This window comes from Callorhinchus milii, unplaced genomic scaffold (genome assembly GCF_018977255.1).
Source record: "Callorhinchus milii isolate IMCB2004 unplaced genomic scaffold, IMCB_Cmil_1.0 Scaffold3, whole genome shotgun sequence".
NCBI lineage: Eukaryota > Metazoa > Chordata > Chondrichthyes > Chimaeriformes > Callorhinchidae > Callorhinchus > Callorhinchus milii.
This window is the reverse complement of record NW_024704744.1, coordinates 93717148-93744413: the sequence shown is the minus strand read 5'-3', so window position 1 is coordinate 93744413 and position 27266 is coordinate 93717148. Positions and strand designations below refer to the sequence as shown.

The 27266-nt window shown below is 43.5% G+C and overlaps 2 protein-coding genes across 5 annotated transcripts in view; one reads left to right on the top strand and one right to left on the bottom strand.

Annotated features, from left to right (window-relative positions):
* clip3 (CAP-GLY domain containing linker protein 3) overlaps window positions 1–12993 on the top strand; it is a 140308-nt gene extending 127315 nt beyond the window's left edge. For all 4 annotated transcript variants that reach the window (XM_042332804.1, XM_042332803.1, XM_007896823.2 and 1 more), the window contains one exon: window positions 9352–12993. In XM_042332804.1, the coding sequence (XP_042188738.1) occupies window positions 9352–9676 (325 nt within the window). In that variant the 3' untranslated portion in view covers window positions 9677–12993. The remainder of the gene's footprint in view (window positions 1–9351) is intronic.
* Window positions 12994–22047: 9054 nt separating this feature from the next.
* Window positions 22048–27266, bottom strand: part of LOC103180837 (ALK receptor tyrosine kinase) — a 34762-nt gene continuing 29543 nt past the window's right edge. Inside the window, exons 18-20 of the mRNA XM_042333168.1 lie at window positions 26503–26637; window positions 23670–23760; window positions 22048–22911 (exon numbers count right to left, since the gene is read on the bottom strand). Of these exons, the coding sequence (XP_042189102.1) occupies window positions 22048–22911; window positions 23670–23760; window positions 26503–26637 (1090 nt within the window). The remainder of the gene's footprint in view (window positions 22912–23669; window positions 23761–26502; window positions 26638–27266) is intronic.

Below are 27266 nucleotides of genomic sequence, written 5' to 3'. Positions count from 1 at the left end.
AAATGCCACCTTGTATGTGGGTAAATATTCACGCCAAGAATTTGTCACGCACTCTGAAGTTTGCAACACTTTGCTCAAAATGAATGTCGCTGTATTAGAAGACATTAATGGATAGAGACAGCAGGAGCAACTTACGCTTCTGCTGATGTCTCCTCTGCTTGAACTGAGGCCGCTTGACATGAAGCAGTTTGAGACCATCAATCTGCAGCAAATGAACGACTTGTAACATTCTGTGAACCAGGGCAAGAATCTCGGTGTGAATATCTTGCCGTTACTGATCAAACGAATATCAGGAAACCAATATCTCCTTTGAAAATTATCTGCGCTTGTTAGAGCCAGGGGAAGGTAATTATACAATGTTGTTACCAGACATAGATTTGGGAAGCTTGTGTCTGATAGATGTAGATGGTTAATTTCCCCTCTACTGTGTTTTTCCTTGTTCCTATGAATTTATCTCGGAAGAGGAGGTTATCTGAGTCATGGCCTCCTTGGTTGCTCTCTGTCAATGAATTGTGTAAGTCGATGCGATACATAATTACATTTACACAGCGCTTTTCACTCCGGGAGGACGTCCAAAAGGCCCTGTGCAGTCAGGGATTTGGTCCCGAGCAAGGGGTTGAGGTAAGGGAGGGAGGAGGGCACAGGGGTAGGAGGGTGTCTGAAGGCACGGCGGAAGAGGAGGGTCTAGAGACGTGCCTTGAAGTAGGCAATGGAGGGAGGGAGGAAATGGTGGGAAGAAATTCCAAAGGGTGGGGGCAGAAAGGTTGAAGGCCCGACCGCCGACGTTGGGGCAGGCCGGGCGGGGGATGTGGAGCAGGCCGCAGCCTGTTGAGCGGAGCGAATGGACAGGTCAATATGGGGTAAGCAGGTCACAGAGGTAGGGAGGAGCAAGGCCGTAGAGGGCCGATGCATTTGAGCAGAGTGAGCTGCTCTCCACCAGCTTTTTGGGGGGTTGGGTTAAGTGATGGTGGGGCGGTGGGGAGGAGAGGAAGAGAGGTTATGAAGCGAGAAATGCCAATAAAAAGCAGAAAGTTAGATGTGGCGTGCATGTGCCTTCAATGCTGTGCGGTATTGGATTAACTATTCATTGGTCTTTATCCAGGCATTAATTAACAAGCTAAATTGGCCTGTTTGCGGTAAAGGTTTTTACACCAGTTTCAGAGCGGTAAGGGTGGCTTAACCGTCTGTTAGTTCAATAACCTGACATTCTGCCCTTGGCATCTCGACACTGCCATTAAGATCAGTGACCAGAAGAATATTGGCTCCGTGATACCCTTGGGCAATGAAGCTGGGACATTGGCTGTGCCATGTATTGATTGTAAGTGAAGATACAATAGATACAATAGATTCCCTCACAGTCTAATAAATCTTTAGTTTAAATAAAGCATAACAACTGCATTGATTACTAATTATGTCTAGTTATTGCAGCAACAAAGGCAGATTGCAGTGTTTTGCTCAGGTGTCAAAGTAGTGAAGCTCAGTATATAACAGAACTATGGGTTCTGCTGGTAAATTTCTCAGGAATACTGATAATAATTTCGCAAGTAGAATTGTATTCGTTATCTATACTCTGCAGTATCATTTATTAATATTTTTGCATATTATGTTGTTTTTGCCTCTTCCAAAAAATAATAATAAATTGGTCAGTTCAATCCACGACTGTTTGTGGGACGCCGCTGTGCGCAATTGGCTGCCGCGTTTCGCCCACAGACTATACAGTCAATTCACTTTACAGTATATTGCGTGAAGCGCTTTGAGACGTCTCGAAGACGTGATAAGGCGCCATATCAAATGAAAGGATTATATTATTATTCTGAGGCTCCAGTTAAAAGACAGGGTGTAGAGAGATGCACTTGACCCATGGTCCATCTGACTCGGGAGTACTTGATGCTAGAGTTGAATACAAAAACGTCTCTGCCTTTACACAGACGGAGATTGGAATGGAACATGTCTGTCATGAACAATAATTGAATTAGAGTTCATAGAAGATGCTTAAACAGGAGGATATACTGCAAGTTGTAGGGAGGAAGCAGTAGAGTAGGATTAGGAGGGTACATGTTGGTTTAGGAAAACGACAACGCAGACTTGTTGGACCGTATGTTCTGTTTCTGTGCTATAACAATCTGTGATTCTATGATACATTAGAATACATAATATACACAGCAGAAACAGGCCATTCGGCCCAACTGGGTTTCATGCTCCACAGGAGCCTCCTCCTGCCCTTCGTCAATTAAGCCTTCGAGCATAACCTTCTATTCCTTTCTCCCTCATGTACCTATCTAGCTTTCCCTTAAATACATCTATGCTATTTGCCTCAACAACTCCTTGTGGTAACATGTTCCACATTCCCACTACTCTCTGTGAAGAAATGATCTTCTAACTTCCCTACTTAATCTATTTGTGACTATTTTATATTGATGGCCCCTGGTTTTGGTCTCCCCCACAAGTAGAAAAATCTTCCCTATGTCTACCCTATCAAAACCTTTCATCATTTTAAAGACCTCTATCATATCACCCCTTACCCTCTTCTTTTCAAGAGAAAAGAGTCCAAGTATGTTCAGCCTTTCCTGATAACCTCTCAGTTCTTGGATCATCCTTATGAATGTGCTTTGCACCCTCTCCAGTGCCTCTACATCCCTTTTATAATGTGGGGACCAGAACTGCACACAGTATTCTACGTGTGGTCTAACCAAGGTTCTGTAGCAGTTTACCATGACTTCCCTGCTTTTCATTTCTATCCCTCTAGAAATGAACCCCAATGGCTGGTTTGCCTTTTTTACGGCCTTATTAACCTGCGTTGCTACCTTTAGTGAATTGTGTATGTGCACCCCGAGATCCCTTTGCTCCTCTACCCCATTTAGGCTTTTATTTTCCAGCTGAACAATATCTTTTTCTTCTCCAGCAGTGACGTTCTCTGCTTTGATGAACACATGAATTTGCTATGTAAAAATGTCTCTTATTTTTGAATATCTTAAGCTAAGTGCTCGCTTTCTGCTGGAGAGACACACAGATCATGGGTTACGTTGTCGCCACAGGTGCCCTACTTCTTTTGCCGGCTTCACCGCTAATTGGCTGCGAGGGTGTATTTGACAAGATGCAGCAAGGTGTCATCTTGTCAAATCCACTAATGGACCACTTAGTGATGATAATTCATGTGTGCATTACCATCTTTATTTTTTTCCTTGGCATGAATAATCCATTCAGGAAAACTGAAATTGTGCACAGTGAAAGGTATATTTATTTTGGGGGGAATAAGTCAATGCAGCAATTGAACTTGATATTCTGTCTCTGAATTGCTTAAGACAGCTAAAGGGATGGTGTTGCTGTCTACAGTGCTCAGCAAAGCTTATGAGCATGTTGGCCTTTGATCTTAATCTCTGTTGTTTGGCTAATTAAAGAATTTATTTTCTCTCTCGAAACATCTAGGAATTTTTTAAGGTGCATGTATAAGATACAACCTGCCACTCCTCCTCTTTCTCTCTCTCCCTCTCTCAACCCCACTACCTGCCTCTCTCCCTCTCCCCCCCTCCCCATCTCTTCCCTCCCACCCTTTGGCTCCTCACCCCACCACCATCTCTGGCACATCACTGATGTGTGCTGTGATAGACTTATAGAAACTTGCCAAGAAGATACACTGAAGAGTGTTTTGCAGAGCGGATGAAAAAAGAAAACCTTTATTCAATGTCAAAGAGGATTTTTGGAAGAAAAATACAATTGTGTAGGCATAAAAAAGATGACAGCAGGAAGAAAGGAGCGATTACTATAAAAAGGCAAAAGAATCAGTAAGGAAGTAAAGCTACAAGGAAGATTGAAGGAATGAGGAAGGAATTGATTAAATATAATTGACTTACTGGCTGTGGGATTGTAATGGACTTCCATACCACAAGTCACAGGAGCTGAGTAAGCTTCATTGCTCGGGCTGAAATCTAGGCACATTCATTATTCAGAGATTTTTTTTTGTCTCTCTTACTCTCTAAATACCAAACAAAGTTGAAAAAATTGCTTTGAAAGCAGTCTGGTGGTTTGCTACTATTTTGGAGGACTGTACATTTATATCTTGCCTTTTGTTACTGATGGCATTTAATACTTAGCTTATTTGTCCCCCAAAACCCGAGGCAAGGTTTTTGAAACTTATTCGTATAACAAAGTCAATGACCTCTTACAGTGCTTTTCATACCATCTTATTCCATTATGTAATTGCAATTTGCAAACTTTGTGCTAATCTGCTGGTGCTTAAATTGGAAGCTATGTTTCCTTAATTTAATTTAACCTGACTAGACAGGTTTAATTTATTCTATAATTTATGGGTGTCACACAGTGAGTAATTTGAGATGACTGTTTAATGTTAGGAAGTAAAGAATGATCTACTTCTGCTTCTAGATGCCTGAGTGCTTACACACTAAATACAATTTACTTTCACAGAGGTCCTTTCACATCAGGAGCACATCTCAAAGTGCTTTACGCAGCTAGCTGAGCACTTTTGTGGGATGGCACTTGGAGTTGGAACTCACTGGTGGTAGTCAGATGGGGGTTTAAGTGCTCCGAGACACTACCCCACATGTTGTTGTTTATTGTCCATAGTGGCTGCAATTAGGATAGACAGTGCTAACTTCTATGTGTATGTGACATTCTCACGTATGTAACTTGTTGATACTGAGAACATTGAAGGGCAGAACTGATTCAGTCGGCCACACCAACAAATAGACACTGACTACTCCTTTCCCATTTTATACGACTGTCTGAATAGCTTTTTCCTGTTCCAGACACCCTTATGTTCTTTTTGTGATCGATGCATGTCATAAAAAAGAATATTGTTTCCAGATTTCTGCTTGCTCGCATTTACTGCCGTCTGCAAATTCCAAGCCTGTATTACAAGCATTAGGCACATTAGTAACTCTCTGTGAATGGTGAGTGCCCTCTCGATTGCTCTCTATTGTTTATTAAAGGTTAGTGAAGGGACAGGTTGACCTAGACTTTGGCGTGACTACTAAGCTGTTCATTTAATAACACTTAATTTGATTTGGAGGTGAGTTTTGTGCTAATGGATAAGGAGCCACAGGAATACCTGCTATAGTGGTTCCAAAGTTTATATTAAATCCTTACGTGTAGCATAGTGCTTAGAATGTCAAAACAACTCAAAGTGTCTTACAATGAATTGCTGTCCAATGTAGTGATTATATTGGTATTGCTTTGCACACAGAGAGGTCCTACGAACAGCCTGTTTTGCAGCACCTTATCAGTGTGGAAATAAATGAAGGTGCACAGTATTAGAAGACATGTAGCAGGGGTAGAAAATAGACTAAAGGACAGAAAACAGAGTCGGGCCGGGTGTATGTTTTCCAGACTGGTGGGATGTAAACTGTGGTATCCTACAGTGATAAGTGATAAACCTGATCTAGGTCCAGGAATAACCAGAATATATCTCGGAGCACTTCAGAAGGATACAAACAGACTATATTGGGAATAGAGATGGCAGTTCAAATTGAATGCAGAAAAGTTTGAAGTAAGACATTTTGGAAGGAAGAATAAGGCGAGAAAATATATATGAAACTGTAAAACTTCAAAAGGGCTGAAAAAGCAGAGAGGCCAAGGGGTTAATATACGCAAACTTTTCATGCATGCAATGATAATTGCATTGAAGACTTTCCCTGCTACTTCAATCTCACATCTGATTGACTGGATATTTTCTCTCAAACAAAAGCTGGTCGTTTTTAGATGCGGGTGAGGCTCAGTGGTTAGAAGCTTTTGCTGAATTGCCACAATAGTAATGCTCTCAAATCATTTCAGCAGCTCAGCTGAATGTAAAGATTTTTTTTAAAAAACACTTCAAACGGAAGATTAAAGAGAAACAATGCCAACTCACTTTTTAAGTAATTTACTCTCAAAATCACATGATAAAATGATGCACTTGAACCCCAAATATATTGCTTTAGTGTGCAATGCCTTTATTCAGTTCAATACTAAAAAAAAGATTGTTGAATAGTATGGGAAATAGATCTTAGGCATCCCTTAAGTGAGGATCAGATTAACCGCAGCTTACTCAGTATCTACCTATAACAGGATGAACTGTCGGTCAATCCACAAAATCTGCTTGCAGCAAGCGTTTACCTGTGACTGGTACTAGCAGCAGTGTGGAGAATCTGGTCTATTGCTTTCTTTGTTTTTGTCTGCGCTCCCAGAATGAAACACCGCTGGGATGTAGTTCTGTCTGAACTTGATGAAGTGTGTGAACCTGCCACCAGCATCCCAGCAGATCCAGACAGTGATATCTCCGACTTAACTATGTTCTGTTTCAGTCGCTTTAGGCAGGAAGGTGTGAAATCGGATGTTGGGCACCAATATTAGACGCAAGAAATTTAACAGCACTTCAAAGTGCAAAGAAAAGGTAGAAAAGCAATTGTAACTGATGCGTGACTGTTGGTGGATATGTAATTGGCAGTTTATACTATGCTGTTAATGAGGCTGGATAGGCCCCGAATATATTTATTAGGGTCATTATTTTTCTTTCTTTACATTTAAGAAATTGATCTAAAGCCTTTAAATTATGCGGTGGAAACAAGTAAAAGGAGCTTTTAATGGTGCTCATGACCTTCACCACCTCTGATGTATTATATAAAACAAGACGTTTGATATCTGAACAAAACAGCTCGTCATTCCCGCAGTGTTGTTTTGTGAATCTTCTGGTGTTGAAATTGTGGCATGGTATAATACAGGATAATGTCTGGCTCCCAAATCTCGGAGGCTGTGTTATGATGAAGAGAGAAAACATTCCTGACTTCTGGGTCATCAGGTCAATAATGCGCTGCATGCAAGAAGCATCACTTTGCTCGTGAAGTGATGCCAACAGTGCTTTCTACACATGAGGCCCATACACAGCAAGGTGCATTAGCAGCGACCTGACAACCAGGACATGTTTTAGCTTGGGAAACCTTCCAGTCAATGCCTGAAGCAAGGTGGTACCTCCTTTCCAGTATAGGACGGGTCCACAGCGTTAAAGAACCCACGCTCAGCTGGGACATATTCTAACTGCACCGCCCTGGGTCACATTACCAGTGATAATTATGGCATTGACTAAAAATGTGGTCAAAAGCAGTCAGTAGTTGTCACTGTAACTATAGTGGGGCTTCAACCCTGAGACTAATGATTGCTTTTGCCCCAATTTTTAGTGTATGCGAAAATAATAACAACAACAAATTCTATTTGCATTGGGATAATAATAATCCTTGCATTTGATTTAGCACCTCATCACGTCTTCGAGACGTCTCAAAGAGCTTCACATAATATATTGTAAGGTGAATTGACTGTGTAATATTGCACGCTGCAAATTTGACACCTATAACTGAGAGAATAGGATATGTGAGTGGAACCACATAGTCTGTGACGGCGATAGAAAAAAAGGTAAAGGATTTTCAACTTTATTTCAGCGTACGCGCATGAATTGAAAATGTACAAAAAAAGGTGTTGGTCCAGGGAGACAGAAACTTTCCTGGAACTGGTGGCACTGTGAAGCAAAACAATTGGAATATTTTATGCTCCCTGTCAAGACCCATCAAATGGTGGGGGAAACGTGTTAGTTTAAAAAAAATAAAGCTCATAAAAAATTAATAACTACCACGATGAAAGCAAAAAGCGACATTGCAAGAAATCTCCTAGTTCTCTCTGGGCATGGCTGAAGCTCTAAGGCACTCCATAGAGATCAACAAATCTTAACAATTGAATTTTGCTGGATTAATATCGTCTCCAGCAAATGTACCTGCCTGTCCAAAAGGGTGATATTGCAATAATAAATGCAGCACTGAAATCAATTTTTTTTTAATGTGTTTGTTTGCTGGGCAACCAGTACCTTGAATGGGTTGGATGCAAAATGTTCGCCAGAATAATTTGCGATTCCCTAATAACTGTGCTTTAAATATCTTCACAGAAGTGAGATGTTCCACTGAATAATACTTAGCTTATCAATTACGATCATTTGCCAGAATACTACTTCCAGTGATTTTTCTCTGGTTTCCTCCAGCAATTCTAAACTCCCTTTTGATTTAATTGAATCAATTGTTGTGTTCTCCAATTCCTGCCACCTTTGCCAACCTTTGAAGATATGCTAAGCTTCCCATTAATTTCAGCAGAAGCCAGAGCTAGAGGAAATATGTAAAAAATTAATAGAAAAAGGATTTGATTCCGTTTGAAGCTTGTGTTTGACCACAGACTAAAGTCCCAAATCCTTTGGGCCTTGAATGTGATCTGAAACCATGGATTTGGATCGGGGATGGGTGGGGGTGGCGGCGGCGGCAGAGAGGTGGAGAAAGAATACTGTGGGAAGGAGAGATATGTTATTTGGTTTTGAAATGATTGAAGTTTTTGCTGATATATATCCAGCAGATCTAATCCTCTGTTGTATCATGTACTGACTGTGATCTGTTTCTTATTGTATTACTATGCACTCTTAATTTGTGTAGACACGAGGATGCTATCAAAACAAGTCATGTTTGTCAGTTTTTTTTATGACTATAATGTCAGTAACTTCTAAGGAACTAATGTGATTTGCAAGCAGCTCGCAGATTCTCTTCTGCTTTAAGTGAAAGGGCTGTGTGCCGTCTATTCAATGCTATAATGAGCATTGTGAAGCCATTAAACGACTGCCAACACCTCACCTCCAGTGAACATAGGTATACATTTCACTTTAGCAAAAATCTTAAGCTTGAACTTCAATGCATTCTTCACACGTCTAGCTTTAATGTTCAACCATATTCACCAGTCACCTTTGCTCTGCTGCAGTTGAGACGTTGGCTGATGCAGTGTTGCGATGCCCCAATTTAGTGCTAAGTTTCTGAATCTTGTTGAAGTAGAATTTAGATGCTGGTGACTTTGCTGTAACTAGTCCTTAAAATCAAACTTAATTAACATTTTCAACCAGTGATCAGAGTTTAAGAGCTACTCTACTGTCTTTCCATTACAGCATCAAGCTGTTTCTGAAATGGATCCAGTATCTTAGTCTCAACCCTCTGGCAGTCGCCTGCGCTGTGTAAGGCAGCAAATTTCACGTTGCTAATCTTCCCGGGAGATCGACAAATTGATATCCGGTTGCCTTTTGACGACATTCTCTGTGTTAATCGATAACGCCTAACAGGAGCACCCATGGGAAGGTTGGCGTCCCACACCCTGTATAATAATCATAATAATAATAATAATCCTTGCATTTGGTGCATCACGTCTTCGAGACGTCTCAAAACGCTTCACAGAATATACTGTAAAGTGAATTGATTGTATATTTTGGGGGCGAAACGCAGCAGCCAACGGCGCACTGGTCCATTTGCAACTCACCCGTTTTCTCATGACTCTGTTTCTTGTTTCCAGACCAAAAAACGCAGTTTTGCGTCGGAGCTGGAGTAGTGCAAACGGAAGTGCCGCTGAGGGCACCGTGAAACTACAAGAAGGCTCGCAAGTGCTCCTGACCAGCTCCAATGAGATAGGTGCCATCAGGTACATTGGGCCCACGGAGTTCGCCCCCGGAGTGTGGCTGGGACTGGAGCTGCGCTCGCCTAAAGGAAAAAACGACGGCTCAGTGGGCGAGAAACGCTACTTCACTTGCAAATCAAACCACGGGGTCCTGGTACGACCGAGCAGGGTCACCTACCGAGGGATTAACGGAGGCAAATTGGTGGACGATATTCCTGGATGAAGGATTGCTGGTAGCAAGGTGATGGAGGACGGGGAAAGGTGGTAGATGGAGAAAGGTGGTAGATGGAATGTTTGCACGACGAGTGAGTCCGAGCAGGAAAGTGAAGAGGGTTAGAGACGGAGCAGAAGATTCGTGATAAGAATCAAAGTGTGAGAGAGATGAGTAAACCTTTACAGTGCTATTTGAATGGGTGGAGGTTTATACACAGATCCACGCAGGCTACATATATTTAACATGCAGCTTTTGCTTCAATCTGATGTCAATGAGCATCAATGTCAGACTGGTGAGAGACATTTAAGCGACCAGTAGGTTTTAAATAGACGATGCTTCATAACTTTCCTTGGGAGGGGGCAGGATTCACCTGAGGCTGACCTGGCTTTGAGGAGACATGATTGGAAAGAATCTGGCATGTAGTCCTAGAGGATTAGGACATGTACTCAACCCTGGGAGCCAAAGCCGTAAGGGTAGGATGATCCTAGCTGATTAACCATTATTATTATTATTATTATAATGCTTTGTTATACAAAAGTGACCAATACTATCTACAGTATATAGGTGTATGAAAACAGAAACCCAGAGTTATTTTGTTGTTGGCATGATAAATGGGTACAGTGTTAGCTTGTCACTCTTGAGGAGCAAACGCACATAATAATACTCCTCGCATTTGATATAGCGCCTTATCACATCGTCGCGACGTCTCAAAGCGCTTCACATAACTGACGCATTGCTTTCATACTAACTGCCTATCCCTAGTTGCCCACAACTCCAGGCTGCCTGCCCTTCTTTACTATTCAATCAGAACTCCGCCTCGCCCAAAGAAATCTAGCATTGTAAATGTTGTAACGGGAGAAACGATTCCGCTCAGAAGGCAAAAGGAAATATGATGCACTTTTGAATTTTTTAAAACAAAATAATATATATTTCAATAGGTTTTCAGAAGAGATGAGTGTTGTTATTTTGGAATATCGGTGTTTAAGGTGTGACGTCTTGTATATTGCCAATAATGCACTTCATAGCACAGTGCATGCCTCTTAATGGGAACAGTCACCGTGACCAGCAATCGTTCCTTTTAACCATTCACTCCTATTACGCAAACACCATATATAGAGATGGTGATTGACAGGATTGTGCAATGTGCCAAAGAGCTGAAGTCAGAGTTCCAGCTGTTTGTGTTTGGTGACAGAAGACTGTAAAGACCGAGTGAAGCTGCTCAGGCTATCTCCCTTTATTTTCAGAAGTTTTATCTGCACTCATCTGAAGGAGTCAGACCACTGGTTTTAAACACACTGTACAAATTTGAATTTGATTTACCGCACGCAGATTCACTCTTGCCCATCATTTCTGTTTAACGTTCTTACATCTGCTAAAGCAGGAATTGATGCGATCAATGGGTAAGAAGCGTGCCTAGCATGCAGAAACTCCAGTCTATACTGTTTTCTCTCTTCACCTTTCCTCTCTCCCCCCCCCACCTCCCCCACACACATACACAAACACATCAGAATATAGTGTAAGGGACCCCTCCTCGAGAAAAAATGTTCCATTAACTGGCTTGCACTGTATATGAGAGGTTTAGAAATCTCAATAGTGTTCGAGTTAAATATTGTACGGGTTCATTGTGTTATTCGCCTGAGTAGACCAGACCTCTCTGATCTCTCAAATTAAAAGTTAGAGACAGTAGTCTTTCCTTCCTTGCCTACGTGGACAAATAACTCTTCAGACACACATGCCTGGCAATGAAATGTTATACCTCGTAATATGTACAATGTTAACCTCATAATGTTAGAACTAAGTAATAAGCACTCCGTCCGTTCATGTTGCATTGAGGAGGGGAGGGAAGTTGTGGAGGTGGAAGAGTTGGTTCTAAAAGGTAGTTTCAACAAACAAATCCTTGGTTCTTTCTTTAGTCAGCCACCTGATTGGGAAAGCCACCAGTCGTAACTGACAGGCTATTGAAAACCTTTTTTTATTTTTTTGAAATGTTTATGTCCGACAGTTGCCAACAGGCCAACACTTAGGGGAAAAAAAGTGAATCCGGGTGAGTTTCCCCTGGAATTAATAGTTTTATACGTTTCGATTAATCTGTGAGGCTGCTGTGAAAATGAGGAAGAAAACTCTTTATTTAAACAGGTTCGTGCTTTCTTGACCTACCCGGGCTGCTGCCCCATTGAAATAAGACGACAGATCCTCAATAAGGATTCATTACCATACATCGACCCAATTCAATCTGACCTCAGTCCATTGATTCCTAAATTCAAAATGATCAATAATTTGCAGTTCTCGAGGCACTGTTTTGAAATCGTCAGTCTTCTGATGGTATTTTTTAAAAATATACAAATCATTTAGGAAGATTTGGCATGTAGTTATTTTTTCAAATTGCATCTTGTTTGTGGCTTGTGCTTTCACTTGATTTAAAGTACCCCGAGGGATAATGGACTTGGCTTATGCACTTTTAAATAAATATATATATATATATATATATCTCTACACACATTATTTAAACATTAAAAGCTTTCTGCCAGCTCAGTAGCTCGAGCAGTTTAGCATGACTCTTGTTGAAGAAGCAGAGGGATTCAAGCCTTAGATGTTGTTCTGAGTTAACCCACAAGGTAGAACCTTTCATAGAGCAGGGCAATCACTGATCCAACTATTCTCAATAACCCTTCTGGCACTGCAACCCTACAGGATGGAGAGAAGAATAATTGGCACATTTATTATCACACATTTGTCTCCTTCAACTCAATCTATCTTTTCGTGATGGTTGGGTGGGGATTAAGGGCAATTTGGTTAGGAAGAAACCATTCCTGAAGGACACATAATGTAAGATGACTGAAAGGTTTTACCATCTCTTTTAAATGTTTGGTCTATAAAATTCTGTTTGAACTACACTTCGGTATTTGAATGAATTCTGCGGTTACTCTGCGGATTGATAGAAATTGTGCTATTTTTGGACTATGACTATTTTCAGAGTGGTACTCCCACATACGTACTGAAGTCAGAATCAAGTCAAAATAATTTTTGGGATGAATCAGATCTATTTTAATGTACATTTTATTTCTCAAAATGCCCGAAGCCTCACAAAAATATAAGAGTTTGTCAACTTTAAACGTGCGCACGTGTCAACAGCAGGCAGCACACATTTACAACATCATTACAGTATTGAGCACTTCGATGTATAGGTTAAGAAAATGATCTGTTTGTGCATTATAAACACAGCTTTAGTGTTATATGACAGACTCTTAACTGCTAACATAAGTGGGTGAAATTGTATTGTCAAATAAATAAATAAATGAATAAATAGTGTTACTTTTTTTCTTAAATAGTCATTGTGTTTGAATATTTTTCTTTCCTTCCCGGGCCTGCCAGCCTCTGTTTAAAGATGTGAGCTGGGAAAACCCGGTGAAACCAATACTGTTCGAGAACTCATTCAGAGTTTTTTTTGAATGGTCTCGTTCGCCCACAAGAAATACAGTCGGTTGACTTCGCGATATGTTCTGTGAAGCGCTTTGAGACGTCTCGAAGACACGATAAGGCGCTGTATCAAATGCAAGGATTACGGTTATTATTAATGAATGAGTGGCATTGACAAAGAAGGATGGTAAGTCATTTTTATTTTCTCACATATAATAAAGATAGTGTGAGAGTTATATCTATTGTAATGGTAATTACCTGGACCCTGAACAAAGTTTATGTAAAATAAATTAAAGGTCTTTAACGACACGTTAAAATGCAAAGTCTGTGTAACTGCACTTCAGTGTTTGAATGCAGTTTGTAGCCTTGAGTTTGCACTCTCTGAGTACAATATTGCTACAGTTAGTATATATAATATATTATTATATGCTGGTTCATTCAGGCACTTGTAAGATTTCTGCACCTTGAGAGTCTGTTCGCACAGCAGCGAGTGATTTCTCACACAGGAGTGGGCAATTTCTCAAGAGTATTGTAGATCTACTGTAATAATTTCCAGCAGAGAAAGATTATTAGGATTTTTTGAGCCATTCGTGTTTAATCACAAATTCAAAACAGTTGCTAGTGTTAGTCCCTCACCTTGTGTCTTCTCAAGACAGTGATGCTTCAGTTAAAGCAGTAATTGCCAATTTCTCCTTAACTCCCTCATTACAAAGTAAACAGTGACCTTTAAGACATCCGTCACCTGTCACTGTGCCTGGGTAATGGGCATTATTTTTTTGCAGTGGTCGGGGGGGGGGGGGGGGGGTGTTGGGGGCTGATATATCCAGATGAGTTCAAGGCCAGGACATTTTGTGAAAATGTAATTTCCCAATAATTTCTTACCGTTGCGTTTTCAATTTTAAGCAAAAAAAAAAACCCCCAATCGATTTGGAAACACACTGCTTTAAAAAAGACAATAAAAAGAGATTCAAAAAAATGATTTCCTTTGAAAACGATGATGCTAATCTGCCTACTTTGCCAGCTGACCTCGGCCGCTAAATGGTTTGCTGACGCAATTTTCCACTGTTCAAATGCAAGGTGTGTATTTTTAAACGAGTTTGAAAGATCTGATCGTTGGGCGGTCCATTGCATTTGGAGCTGCCCTTTTCCATTGTCAGACCTCGCTCCGATGCCTGTTATAAATCCCAAGTGAAAAAGATCTGACTCAGTTCAGTTCATACTTGACACAAATCTATAGCGCAAACTCTCTTCCCACCCCACCAACCCTCCCCCCAGCTCGCCCTCACGTCATTCAGTTGTAGGGCTGGTTTCTGCATTGCAGAGTTGGCTTTATGTCTGTGAGCTCTGACCAGTACATCACTCAGCAGCCTTTTATTTAGTGCTTTGTCTGCAAATGTTCCCTGCGTCCCTAGCTATCCTGCACTGCGCACTCTTTCATACCATCCCTGAGGCTTCTCTCCTTATCAAACTCAAAAGGTTATTTTTTCCCACTCATCTGTTTTGTTATTTGATAAACCTCACCTTTCGTAGCTATGATTTTCAGCTCTCAATGACTCACAATGTCAGTGACTAAATCCAGCTGTCAGTTTTTTTTTGATATTTATACACCGTATACAGTTTGAGGATTTCTATTTAATTATAAATCTTTACCTAATTTATTGTTTTGATATCATTGGTTGACCCAGGCCAGGGGACACTAGAAAGGTAGAAGGGAGTTGAGAAAAACGAAACAAATCATGAAGCGAATAAAAAAAACTTTATAGCTAATGTTCACACTGCAGTAGGCTCCGCACGCCCATTTTCTTGCAAAGATCCACTGCTTCCCAACACCACCAACAACTTACATTTATAGCTGCTGAGTCGGGGGGGAGGCACGGTCGAAGAGGAATGTCTTCAGGCGCGTCCTGAAGATGAGGAAGGAAGGGGCAATTTCTAGTTCTCTGTAGATTGAGCTTAAGAGCCTTGTCCTTCAAATCCCATCATGGTTTTGCCCCTCCCTATCTATGCAATCTATTTCAGCTCAATTCTCCTGCTTGTACCCTCCACTTTTCAATTGTGGTCTATTGGTCGCTTCTTACTGCTTAGAATCCTTCATTAGTACTGCACCTACGGCTACTGGCCCTGTCATCTGGAAATCCCTTCCAAAAATCTCTTTGCTATGCTTCATTAGTCTCTACTTTAAAATTCCTCTTTAAAATGTTCCTCTTCGACCGTGGGTTTGTTAACCTCATTAAATCTGCCTTCTCCCTGTTTGCTGCCCTTATATTTGTTAAATTCACAACATCCAAACTCGACTACGCAAACTTCCTGCTTGTCGGCCTCCCCAACTCCTCCCTCCATAGGCTGCAGATCAGCCAGAACTCTGCAGCCCGTGTCCTCTCCCGCATCAGGCTCTACGACCCTATCACCCGCCCGATTCCACCGGCTTCCCATCACACAGAGGATACAGTTCAAGATTCTGGTCCTCATTTTCAAAGCCCTCAGTGGCCTCGCTCCTCCCTATGTCTGCAACCTCCTAATGCCCTACCATCCTACCCACTCCCTCCGCTCAGCGGGCTCCGGCCTACTTCATGTCCCCCACCTTGCTTGTCCCACCATTGGCGGGCGGGCCTCAGCCAATCTGCCCCCACCCTCTGGAACTTCATCCCGGATTCCCTCCGCCTCGCCCCCTCCCCTGCCTCCTTCAAGACCCATCTCAAGACCCTCCTCTTCGCCCGTGACTTCAGTCACCCTCCTTCCCCCACTGCCCTCCACACTCCCCGATCCCGACCCCCAGCTCGGGTCCAAAACACTGATGTCCAGCGCCTCGGGACGTCCTCCCGGCGTAAAAGCGCTATACAAATGTTATTTTATTTGTTAAATGCCTTGACGTGTTCATCCGACTTGAAAAGAGACGAAACTGCAAGCTGTTAGGTGGTAGCATCTCCAAGCGCTTTGCATATAATTACTGTCAAGTGCGGTGATTTTTTGTGGGCAAACAAGGCAGCAATGTTACCAGAAACAGCCATTAGGAGGTAGTGGTCAAGTAGCACCAAGCCTGGGGTTTAATTGTAGACAGTAGGGTTTAGTGCAGATGATGGTCAATGCACGACCATTTGCCATAGGTTGATTTAGTGCTGGTGAAATACTAAGCATCTTTAGGTGGGGAGGGTGCGAATTGAGTAAAAGCAAATACATTTCAACTTTCCATGGCTCTGCATTGATTTAATTTACAGTTGTTTCCTTCAAAACATTTCTTGGTTACCTAATTCCAGAGAGTATTAGGCACAGGTTGGCGAGAGACAAGGCTTGGGGACCCCAGAGTGTGCACTGCTGGAGTTTAACCAACTAAAACTGCATAGTTTGCCCTTGAGAGCGCTGCCTGGGAAGCTTTCCGCTGCTTGTCCAGCTTTAGGTTGGAAGGAAACAGGTGCCAAGTGGGAAAAATCCCTGTCCCCAGCTTCCTTAAAACGACTGAAAGCCTCATCAAATAGACTGCATCGTTTTTATTTTTTCCCCGCACAACACACATTTACATCACAAATACAGTCAAGGACACATTCAATGAAAGAATTACCTGTTCAGTACAGCTCTGTTTAGAATCATGCATTATTAGCACTACCAGATACAGATAATCTCTCTTTATAATGCGTAGGGTTATGTGACAAATCAGTAGACTATGCATCTTCCTTGAACCGATGATCTGAAAATGTCGGTACTTTACAATCCTTTTTAGAGTGCGTTGCCCAGTGACACGAGTGGTTGCATTGCCCTTTGACCTGCCTCTGGTTGGCCCACAATAATGCGGAAGGGGAGGCAGTGTTCAAAGACATCACCGTCGTTTTGCTCCACTTTAACATTCAGTCAAACACATGACCTTATGCTGTTGTTCACAACAGGCTCCACGGGACTGGGTGTGCAATTTCCAAAAGAAATTTGTTTACTCATACCATGAGATAGCTTCTTCGGAAACTCTGAGCTAATGACACAAGTACATGAGAACTTGCATGTTACGGTCTCATCACCTTTGTGTCTCAAGGTGGGTCATGAGTAATTACTGTCAGTGTAATGACTTGGTTTGCAGACAAACTCAGCAACAATTTCGACACAAGCTCCCACTAACCGCCCAATTTTACCTTGGACAGGAAACCTCCTTTCCAAGTGTTATGGGATCTTTAACGTCCACCTGAACAAGCAGACATGACCTTGTTTAACATACCTGTTGAAGGATGGCACTTCTGACAATGAAGTGTCCTTCTCCCCCCTACCCAGGAGTGTACAAGAATGTCGGATTAGACTGAGCTCATGTCCCATATAGGGCTTAAACCCACAACTTTCTGACCCAGAGGGAAGAGTGCCACCGACTGAGCTAAGATGAGACAAAGGATGAAGGCGTATACATAGCAGAATTACATTTGTCTTCCCCTCCTACGCATGCTCATTGAGCTTTTATTCCTTTCTTTGAGAACATACTGTACAATTTATCATTTAAAAAACCCTTTCTCTATCATGTAGCAATTACTGATGACCTCAACATCTTTTCACCCAATAGTTCCGATGATATAATTATGATGTATNAAAAAAGACATCAGTAAAATTCAGAATAGAAACAGGAACATTTTGCACAGAAGGAGGCCATTTGCCAATTGTATCAATGTCACTTTCCAAATCTCTTTTTAGAAAAATATTAATCCCACCTTCCAGCACTGTCCCCATAATTATAAGATCATATGAAAGCGTGGAATGGGAAAAGGCTATTCGCCCCATCAAGTCTATTCCACCCGCAGACCACACTAAGCCTATTCTATTGTACACATCTTCAGACCCACTCAGGGAGGAAAATTAATTTCAAACATTATAGAGTATTCATCTATCTCACATCTCCACCATTCAAGCCTGATTTCCTTCCTTGCACAGACAACATTCCCTTTTCTCTTTCCTCATCACATTGGCTGTATCAGTACAAAAAACATCAATTCAATCTGCATCTCTCTATCTGGCAGAGAATCTCTCTTTGGAGAGACTGAATAAGGACATATGGTGTTGGAAGAAGAATGATGCTAGTAACTAGCAGAGTATCTGAACCTTTTCCAAATTGAGCAATGTTTAACAAGCACCTGAGGCAGCTTTTCCATCTGTCTGGCTCCTTCCAGCACCTGCGTTTCCATGATGCCAGTAAAATATCCTAGTCTCTTCCCTATTTAAATATATTTAAGGCTCCTTGCTTTGTAAACCATCAAAGTGACAACAGGATGCCTTTACACATGGTTTTCTGTTTGAAATCAGAGGGGGGGGCGGGGGGGGGGGGGGAGTTTAATTTGCACTATTTGTTAATTCGGAATCCTGACTCACACAGATGGGGGGAATCACTTTTGGTTTACCGTCAGGTTTAGATGAACGGCAGCTGGAGCCTGACATCTCAGTGAAGTAAGCTGTTTCTGAACCGCTTAATAAATCTGATATTCAGGAAGTTTTTATTTACTTGACAAGTTGAGCCGGGCACTCTTGGGGAAAGGAGAAGCCACTTTGAGTTATTGCTTTGGTGAGAGATGCTTATTGCAGCTGAGGTGGAGACTGATACGTGGGAAGGTCCTGATACAATTTACTGTTGTTTGGTGTCAAGAAAATCAACACTCAGCTGTACAAACCCAAATGCACAGGTGTTAACTGCCAGTCAACTTTGTAAAACATTTCGAATCACTGCAAGCTGATTCTGGGTCTTATTCCTGTGTGTGGCTGAAGCCGAACCACAGCAAGAGTGGACGTCTCATAAGATTGAAGCTAGTATTTGCTGGGACACAGGAATTGCACTGGCAGACTCTTATGTGTTTATTCCACTGGTACGAGTTGGGCAAGCGGTTCTTAACTCTTGTAAGCAATCCCTCTATTGTACCGGAGAATGATGCCTCATTGCCTTCAGCAACTTAAAGGTGCCAAATACAGTCAAGATCTCCCTAACCAAAGCCAAGTCTAGAATGAATGCCAAATACTGTAACTGCTTTCAATTAATTTTTCAAGAAATGTATGTGCCACCACTTCCACCGAGTCTTAATCTGTAAAACCACTTAAGTCTTCAAATTTAAGATCGGTCATAATTGTGAGACTTATTTTTTTGAAAGTCGGTTTCTTTTTAAGAACGGGCAGAAAAGCAGCTTCTAAATTAGGCCAGAATTTTGCACAGTTCTGTGGAATCTAAATTTTTTTTTACAGGCTAACACTGGCCATTATTTATTGTATGTTTTTGAGACAAATAACAATGAATGTTATTGCAGCGATGTACCTGACACCATTGGTCTAGTGGATCACTTTATGAAGACTTACCCTTCCTCGTGATCTTTGAGCCTCGACCATGATCTTGATACTGGATGTGAGATTACGCAAGATTTTAGAAAATTCTTAGATTTAGTCTTAATTTACGAGCCAGTTTTCCAATATTCTTGAAAAAATCAGCATCCAAATTAAGATTGAATTTAAGCATTTACTGTAATCCCAAACAGTCTCAAATACAATATTAAGATAATGATCTTAATAGGGTCTAAGATCTTGAAGAAGATCTCAATAATAATCCTTGCATTTGATATAGCGCCTTATCACGTTTTCAAGACGTCTCAAAGCGCTTCACAGAATATTCTGTTAAGTGAATTGACTGTATATTGTACGGGTGAAACGCGGCAGCCGATTGCGCAAAGCAGTGTCCCACAAACAAGTCGTGGATTGAGTGACCAGATTATTCAAGGGGTCGAAAGTACAGATGCTTTTCTTTTAATTGCAAGCGGTGTGAGTGATTGGGCAGGAAATCTGAGGGTCTAATCTCTACAGGTTTAATGCTTTTAGTTATAACTTCCAGCAAGATATCCAAGTTATTCATTAGTAAGTGAAGCGTGTGCACAATGGGAGGCAGCAATTTATATGAGACCCAACTGCAGCTTTTACATGAGTCTGGGTTAATCCATAGTTATAGAACAGAGTCAAGCACTTGCCCGGAGCTTTCACAATGGGAACTGATAGCAAAATAGACTCAAATGTTACTGCCACTGTGTTACGCCCGCCCCCGCTACCCCAAATGGACCCAGTCACCAGCTTTCATCCACTGACTATTCTGGTTTGGTGGCCACAAAGCCAGTATCAATCAATAAGAATATATCGTTCCCTTCCCCCATAGGAATTTGGTTCGTTTTCATTTCCACCCCCTCCCTGATAGGAGTGCAGGTGTCTGATTCATGCAGAAACTCATCACCATGCTTAAGAGTCTCCAAACCACACTGAGAATTCCATGCATCCGAATCAACAGATGGAAATTCCTGTGTTTTTGGAATGCAATGCGCACTCTCTCCCCGGAGGGACTCATCCTGCTTACCTAATTCCAGAGAGTTTTAAGTACAGGCTGGCGCGAGTCAAGGCGTGGGGAGCAATAAGTGTATGTTGGGGTGTAGCTGGAGTCCATAACCAGCTAAAAGCTTGCCATTGAGAGCACTGTCTGGCTCGCTTCCTGCTACTTGTCCAGCTAGGACCGCTCGAGCCGAACAGCATTGAAGCAGCCAGAGAATAATAACAGTTTTGCAGGTTGTTGTTAAATTAAATGATGTCAGGTTCCTTCACTCTGACTCTCTGTAAGTTGCTGATGACATGCATAGCATGGAATATCACACGGTGAGAAGACAATATCATTCAGTCAAGTACTTTCGATACATTCTTCGCCAAGTCTAAAGCAAATCTCTTTGCGTTATCAATTTGGCTCTGGTGCAGGAAGCTGAACATTCGGACCCCAAACTTTCCCCCTCCCTCCTCCCAGAGTTGTTGTATCACAAGGTTTGACCACACAGTTTTCTTGTGTTTCAAACAAGCTCATTAAAAGACGTAAGAACAGCTCTATGATGGTATGGAGGAAATACTCCCCCATTTCACAGTGTGGACACCTCCTCAGATAAAGCTGAATGTTGGCCAACAGTGGCATTCAAGCTCACTACCACCCTCCCCCACCTCTGTTTGAGAGACACTAATTATTCCACGAGCTCACCCCAGGTTGGGGATGTTTAGGGCTGAGAAGGGGAAGGGGTGGTGGTGGGGTGTCTTGTGACATATACCTCATCCATATAACAGGCAATGACTTACGGAACAGATTACAGTGAGAACATCACCAGCTGAAGTCTTCAGAAAGAAACTGAATCCAATTCCAACCCAATGTGGGATATGAGTTGGGCATGGAGAAGGGAGGGAGGGAGGGAGGGAGGGAGGGGGGATTGGGGTGTGGGTGTTGGAGGGAGGGTGGGAATTGGGGCGGAAGAAGGAGAAATCATCGGATATGGTGCTGAAGGAAGTTCTGAGTTCACACAGATTCAAGGATGTATATATGCAATATCTGTGCCAGATACTGGTTTCATATCATGTATTCAAACCTGCCTTTCCTCGCCATTAAACCATTCTAAACGCCCTCTTTCCCCCATGAGCCAATCTTTACACACACACAGCTGCTTCTCCTTCAGCTTGTATGAGATCTTGCATTTGCAGCTCCTGATCCGTCGCAACGTCTCGGAGCGTGTACACAAACGTTAACGGTGAACTCGTTTGCAGCGAGGTTCCACGCACACAGAGCCTTGTAGTGAACGACTGATTGAATCTGACTGGAGGATTGGTGGCCACAGCACCAGGAGAAACTCGCTGCCCAGAAACTCCCTTCTCCCTTCGAATAGTTGTCACGGGATCTTTGCCGTCCGCCTGACGAACAGGCAGACCTGGATTTGATGTCTCGCCTTATGGATGGGCACGGGCGCCTCCGACAAAGGCGGCACTCCCTCCCCGTTACTGCGTTAGAGCGTCAGTCGAGACCATGAGCTCAAGTCCCAACGTGGGGCTTGAACCCACGATCCGCTGACCCAGAAAGGAATGCTGCTGACTGAGTCAAGCTGACACCGAAAGAACGTCTTGCCTAAGAGAAGCCAAGCTTTTGAAGTGTTTTTCCTCTGCGCTCTGCCCCGCTGCCCAATTTAAAGTACAGTAACGTTTACATCCTCGGCCAGGGACAGTCCCGAGTCCCAGGTGGGTAAGTCAGCCATAGGGTGCACTCGTGGGTCCTGTTCGGTAGGCAAACCCTTGTTAACTCGCGGGATGCAATCCTCCTTGCAGACGGCGCAGGCTGCCAGGGGCTGGGCGTGGGAGCCCTGCTGGTAGGCGTAACTCACGTTGCCGCAGGGGAAGTGCTGCAGCCGGAAGAGAGGCACGTCCGATGTGACGGCCGCAAGCGAGGAAGGTTGTAACAAAAGGGCGGAGGCCGGCGGGGGTCTGGGGACCGGAACTGGGGCGGAGGAAGAGGAAGAGGGAGGAGCGGGAGGGGCCAGCAGGTTGCCTTTGACACCAGAGTCTTCCCTCTCAGGCGGCCTTTTATCAGTCAAAGCGCTGTTGTTGCTGTGAGCGGTTGGTTTCTCTGTGAACCAGGAGCCGTAGGTAGGGTTCCAGAGGTTGGTCGGTTTGTTCAGGGAGCCCCTGGGCTGCTGCAAAGCAGTCGAGCTGTTCATTTGCGAGTAGCCCTTGGCAGAATGAAACCCTGGCTCAGCCCCCGGCCCCCCTGTCTGTACAACGATGGAGGGGGGAGCAGCGATGGTGGCGATGGAGACGCTGTTGTCGCTCTGGGCTGGCTTGATCTGATGCTCTGCCAGGCACAGGCTGATTGGACGCTGAGGCATGGGCTCTGGCTCGGGCGCGACACATCCATCCTTGGCCTCTTGAGCCGCCGGTGAAACCAAAAGAGGGGACATCCCCTCGGGATCATCGGGTCGCATCGGAACACTGCCTTCCTCTTCCACTGCCGGCCCGTATTCCACTGGCAAAGAAGTGTTTATAACATCAGGATCCTAGGATAAACAACAAGAGGCACTTAAGAGAAAGTCCAACTTAAATCGGTCTGCGGTCAGGTCCATATCAACATTCAAAAGGGAATTGGATAGAATAATAATAATATTCCTTGCATTTGATACAGCTAGCGCCTTATCAGGTTGTCGAGACATCTCAAAGCGCTTCATAAGGTATATTATAAAGTGGAGTGACTGTGCAGTAGGCAAACGCAGCAGCCGATTTGCACACAACAATGTCTCACAAACAGCCATGAAGTGATTATCTTAGGGATTGTTGGTCTGGACACCAGGAGAACCTGTTGTTTCAGATAGTGCTATGGGACTCTTAACAGCCATCTGAACAGGCAGACAAGATCACCGCTTAATGTCTCATCCGAAGAACGGCACCTCTGACAATCCAGCACTCCTCCGGCACTGCACTGAAGTGTCAGCATCGATTACATGAGCTCAAAGTCCCAGCTTTGGAGCTTGAACCCACAACCTTTTGATCTGGGCCAGGGTGGCGGGAATAAATACTAATAAAGGATATGGTGAAGACGTCAGTGGAGATGATGTGATTAGAGTAGATAGCTCCAATGGGGGAACTAGAACCAGCAGAGAAGATGGGAAAAAGAGTAGAGGGATGGGATTGGAGCAGATAGCTCTGGCGGAGGAACCTTTCTCTGAACTTTGTATGATTCTGTGAATTGTAACCAAACCTTCTCCCTTCTCACCCACTCCCACAGATGTCCGCCTTCATCTCAGAGCACAAGCCTCACCTGTGTGCAATATTCAATCCGTTCCAGTATTGTCGCAAAGTTGGGCCTGTCCTCCGGCTGGTGCTGCCAACACTGGGTCATTATCCTGTACCTGGAGCATTGCAAATGAAACAGGAATGAAAGTTAGTGGGAAGTTTGCTGCGGTTCCCATTCTGCATCTATGTGCGCGCGCGCGTGTGTGTGTGCGTGCGTGTGCGCGTGCGTGTGCGCGTGCGTGTGTGTGTGTGAAGTTGGGAATCACGATTGAGCTGTATATGGGTCTGAATCACAGCACTGCTGCACTTAACACCAGCCTCCCCGCAGATTGTAAAACAAGCTCAGCTTCCAAATCAAGATTGAATTTATAATACATCCACTTTATAATATCTTATCACAATATCTAATAAGCCTTAAAGAAACAATGATATTTTTTTAGGAGACGAGAGACTTTAGAGACACACACACACACACTCACATAAGAGGGAGACCACCCCCCACCCCCACAAAAGTAATGCCTCCTTTCTATTTTCTCAAAATCCTTTCATTGTTAACTTACAAAACTTAACATAAACACAGATAAAAGAAGCTTTTTTGAATTTCGCCAGTGCAAGTTGCTTTTCCACAAAAGTCCCCATCACCGTCACCATTAAGGTCAAATGACGGGCAAATGGCTTTTCTAGGTTAACATTTGGGGAAGCCGCACCAGCACAAACTTTAGAGTAACCAAGGTTACCAACAATCATCTCAATGGCACGATGACCGATACTGAGCCTCTCACTGAACTCACGCTGAGCGACTCGTCCATTCTTTTGTGGATCATTGCATCAACTTTCTGTGTGTCCTCACTGTGAACAGCTGCTGCTGGCCAGCCTCTGCGAGACCTAGCTTGAGGTCCGTTTTCTCCACTTATCACGCGATTTTGCCCGGTGTCTTACAGTGAGACACCAGACGCAGTGAGACACGGCATCTTACATCAACGTATAACCGTCCGTACGCTTTCATCAGAAAATGGCGAATCTCAATAGGCAAAACACTGAGAGATTCAATTGTCGTTCTCTTGCATTGATAACACAAGTATCAATCTGAGGCTCGCTTTGAAACTGCTGTCAAGCCCCTCCATCTGGCCAGAGGTAAGACTACCACTGGACTGCCACCTTGAGGTACCATGACTTTTTCAAACAGGTATTAAACTCTAGAAATGGCTTTATAAAATAATTTAAGAGAGTGAAGCAGCTATAATCGGAATGCAATCGTTTTCCATCGGAAACCACTGACAACCTCCTGATTTTGTACTCCCTCTTGTACGATCGTGTCTCTTGGATTACCATGGAAACTGGAACATTGCCTGTTCCAGATGGCATCATCTTGCCATTTTCTGATGGCTGTCAAGCCCATTCCCGATATTTCGCTGTAAAATCTGGGAAAGGGGTCATAAACGTCAGACACTATCGCTGGGGTGTGATGGGTATAGACTGTCAGGGGGTGACTAACATGCTGGAATAGATCTCTTATTACTAGGATCAAAGAATAATAATAATAGTAATAATAATCCTTGCACTTGAATAGGAACAACACAGAGTACAACAATGCATAGTGGCTCAACGCTACTTCTGTTACTTAACCACCCCACACCCCAGCCCGTGATGAGTCCCAGGGCAGTTTGAGCTAAATCAGTGAAGAGGAACAAATGCAGCACAAAAAATGAATTCAATTTAAAGGATGTGTAACTCTACAAATAGCAGAAAACTGGACATTTCTGTAAAAAAAAGAACCTTCAGAATGAATTTAGCTTTGCTGGCATATTGAAGGGCAGAAGACAGCAGTGCTCTGATTATATAGTGAAATCCTTGCATTTGATACAGCGCCTTATCACGTCTTCGAGACGTCTCAAAGCGCTTCACAGAATATACCGTAAAGTGAATTGACTGTATGATTTGTGGGCGAAACGCGGCAGCCAATTGCGCACAGCAGTGTCCCGGCAAACAGTCGTGGATTGAGTGACCCCAATTTTTCTTATTTTATCAATTTTTCTTTTCTTTTCAAGGGATTATTATTATTATTCCCTTCCGGAAAAGCTATCCGCCAATTAACTAACAACCGGGTTCCTACTTACTGCTAGGTAAACGGAGGCAGGTGTGGGGAGTAAGGAAACTTGCCCAACATTTTGTTCTGGCCGGGTTAACAAACCCAGGTCTCTCGCTTGCGAGGCGAGCGCTCTAACCACCGAGCTACAGGACTCCACAGAGATTATATATCCCCCACACACGAGTTCGGCTGCACACTGTCACTTTGAAGGTGCGGCTGAATTGTACGTCTCATTCTGAGGTCATTCAACACAACATGAAATCAAAGCCACAATCACTTGGCAGAACACCCTTTAATTAGGAGGATTTGGAGCAATGGGAAGCGTGGAGAGTCTGTGCCCCATTCATTCAGGCTTGTCAGATGCACGGAGCTGCCTGGGATTGTGCTCTGCCCCAGCTTGCTGCCGGCAATTACTCCCACACAGTTGACTGATAACTCAAAGGGCTAAAAATAAACCACCACAAGAGCGATCACTCAACCCCAGCCTTAGCAATCAAAGGGAATTTATCTTTTCTCGGTTTACTTTGCGGAATGGGATCTACGGCCCCTTAGCTATAAGAGGCCGTATATAAATATAATCGCACTAATGGTGGAGAGATGGAGCGTGGGATCATCCCACACTGTGAGGCTCAGCACTAAGGGATGAAGCCTGGGACCAACTCATCCTGTGTACCTCAGTCAGCGCAGTTAATTTTACTGGATGGAGACCTCTGAGGGGGGGGGAGCAGATTGAAACCCATTAATAGAGAAGGACAGACGGTTCACGTACACGGGCCCTGGGCAGTTCTTGGGTGGATCCATCCGGCCGCCACTGGTGACAAACTCCAGCACCTCTTGGTTGCTCTTACTGGGGTAAGGCATGTAGCCTAGTGAAAAGATCTCCCACAGCAGCACTCCGAAAGACCTGGGGAAAACACACACACACACACACACAAACACTCAAGGAAGGGTTTTGATAAGGTCAATGGAGCCCTACCAAAAACAATGGTTGAAACAACAACAAATTACATTTACACAGCGCCTTTCACGTCAGGAGGATGTCCCAAGTCGGTGGACAGCCAGTGATTTGGACCCGAGCAGGGAGTTGGGATCAGGGCTGGAGGGCTGGGAGGGTAGAGGTAGGAGGGTGGCCAAAGGCGAGGTCGAAGAGGAGAGTCTTGAGACCTGCCTTGAAGGAGGCAAGGGAGGGAGAGAGGTGAAGAGACTGTGAGATGCAGTTCCAAAGGGTGGGGGCAGAGAGGCTGAAGGCAGAAAAGCTGAAGGCCCCGACCACTGATGGTGGGGCAGGCCAGAGCCTGCTGAGCGGAGGGAGTGGACAGGTTGATATGGCGTTAGCAGGTCACAGAGGAGGGAAGGAAGGAGCAAGGCCATGGTAGGCCTTGAAGGCGAGGACAAGGGTTTCAAATAGAATCCATGCTCGATATTAAAAAGTACTTAGACAAATATTTGATAAATAAAAGACACGCATGGTACATAGATACACGGATAGAGGCACAGAGACAACCGGGCACAGACGTGTATGGAAAGAGATGC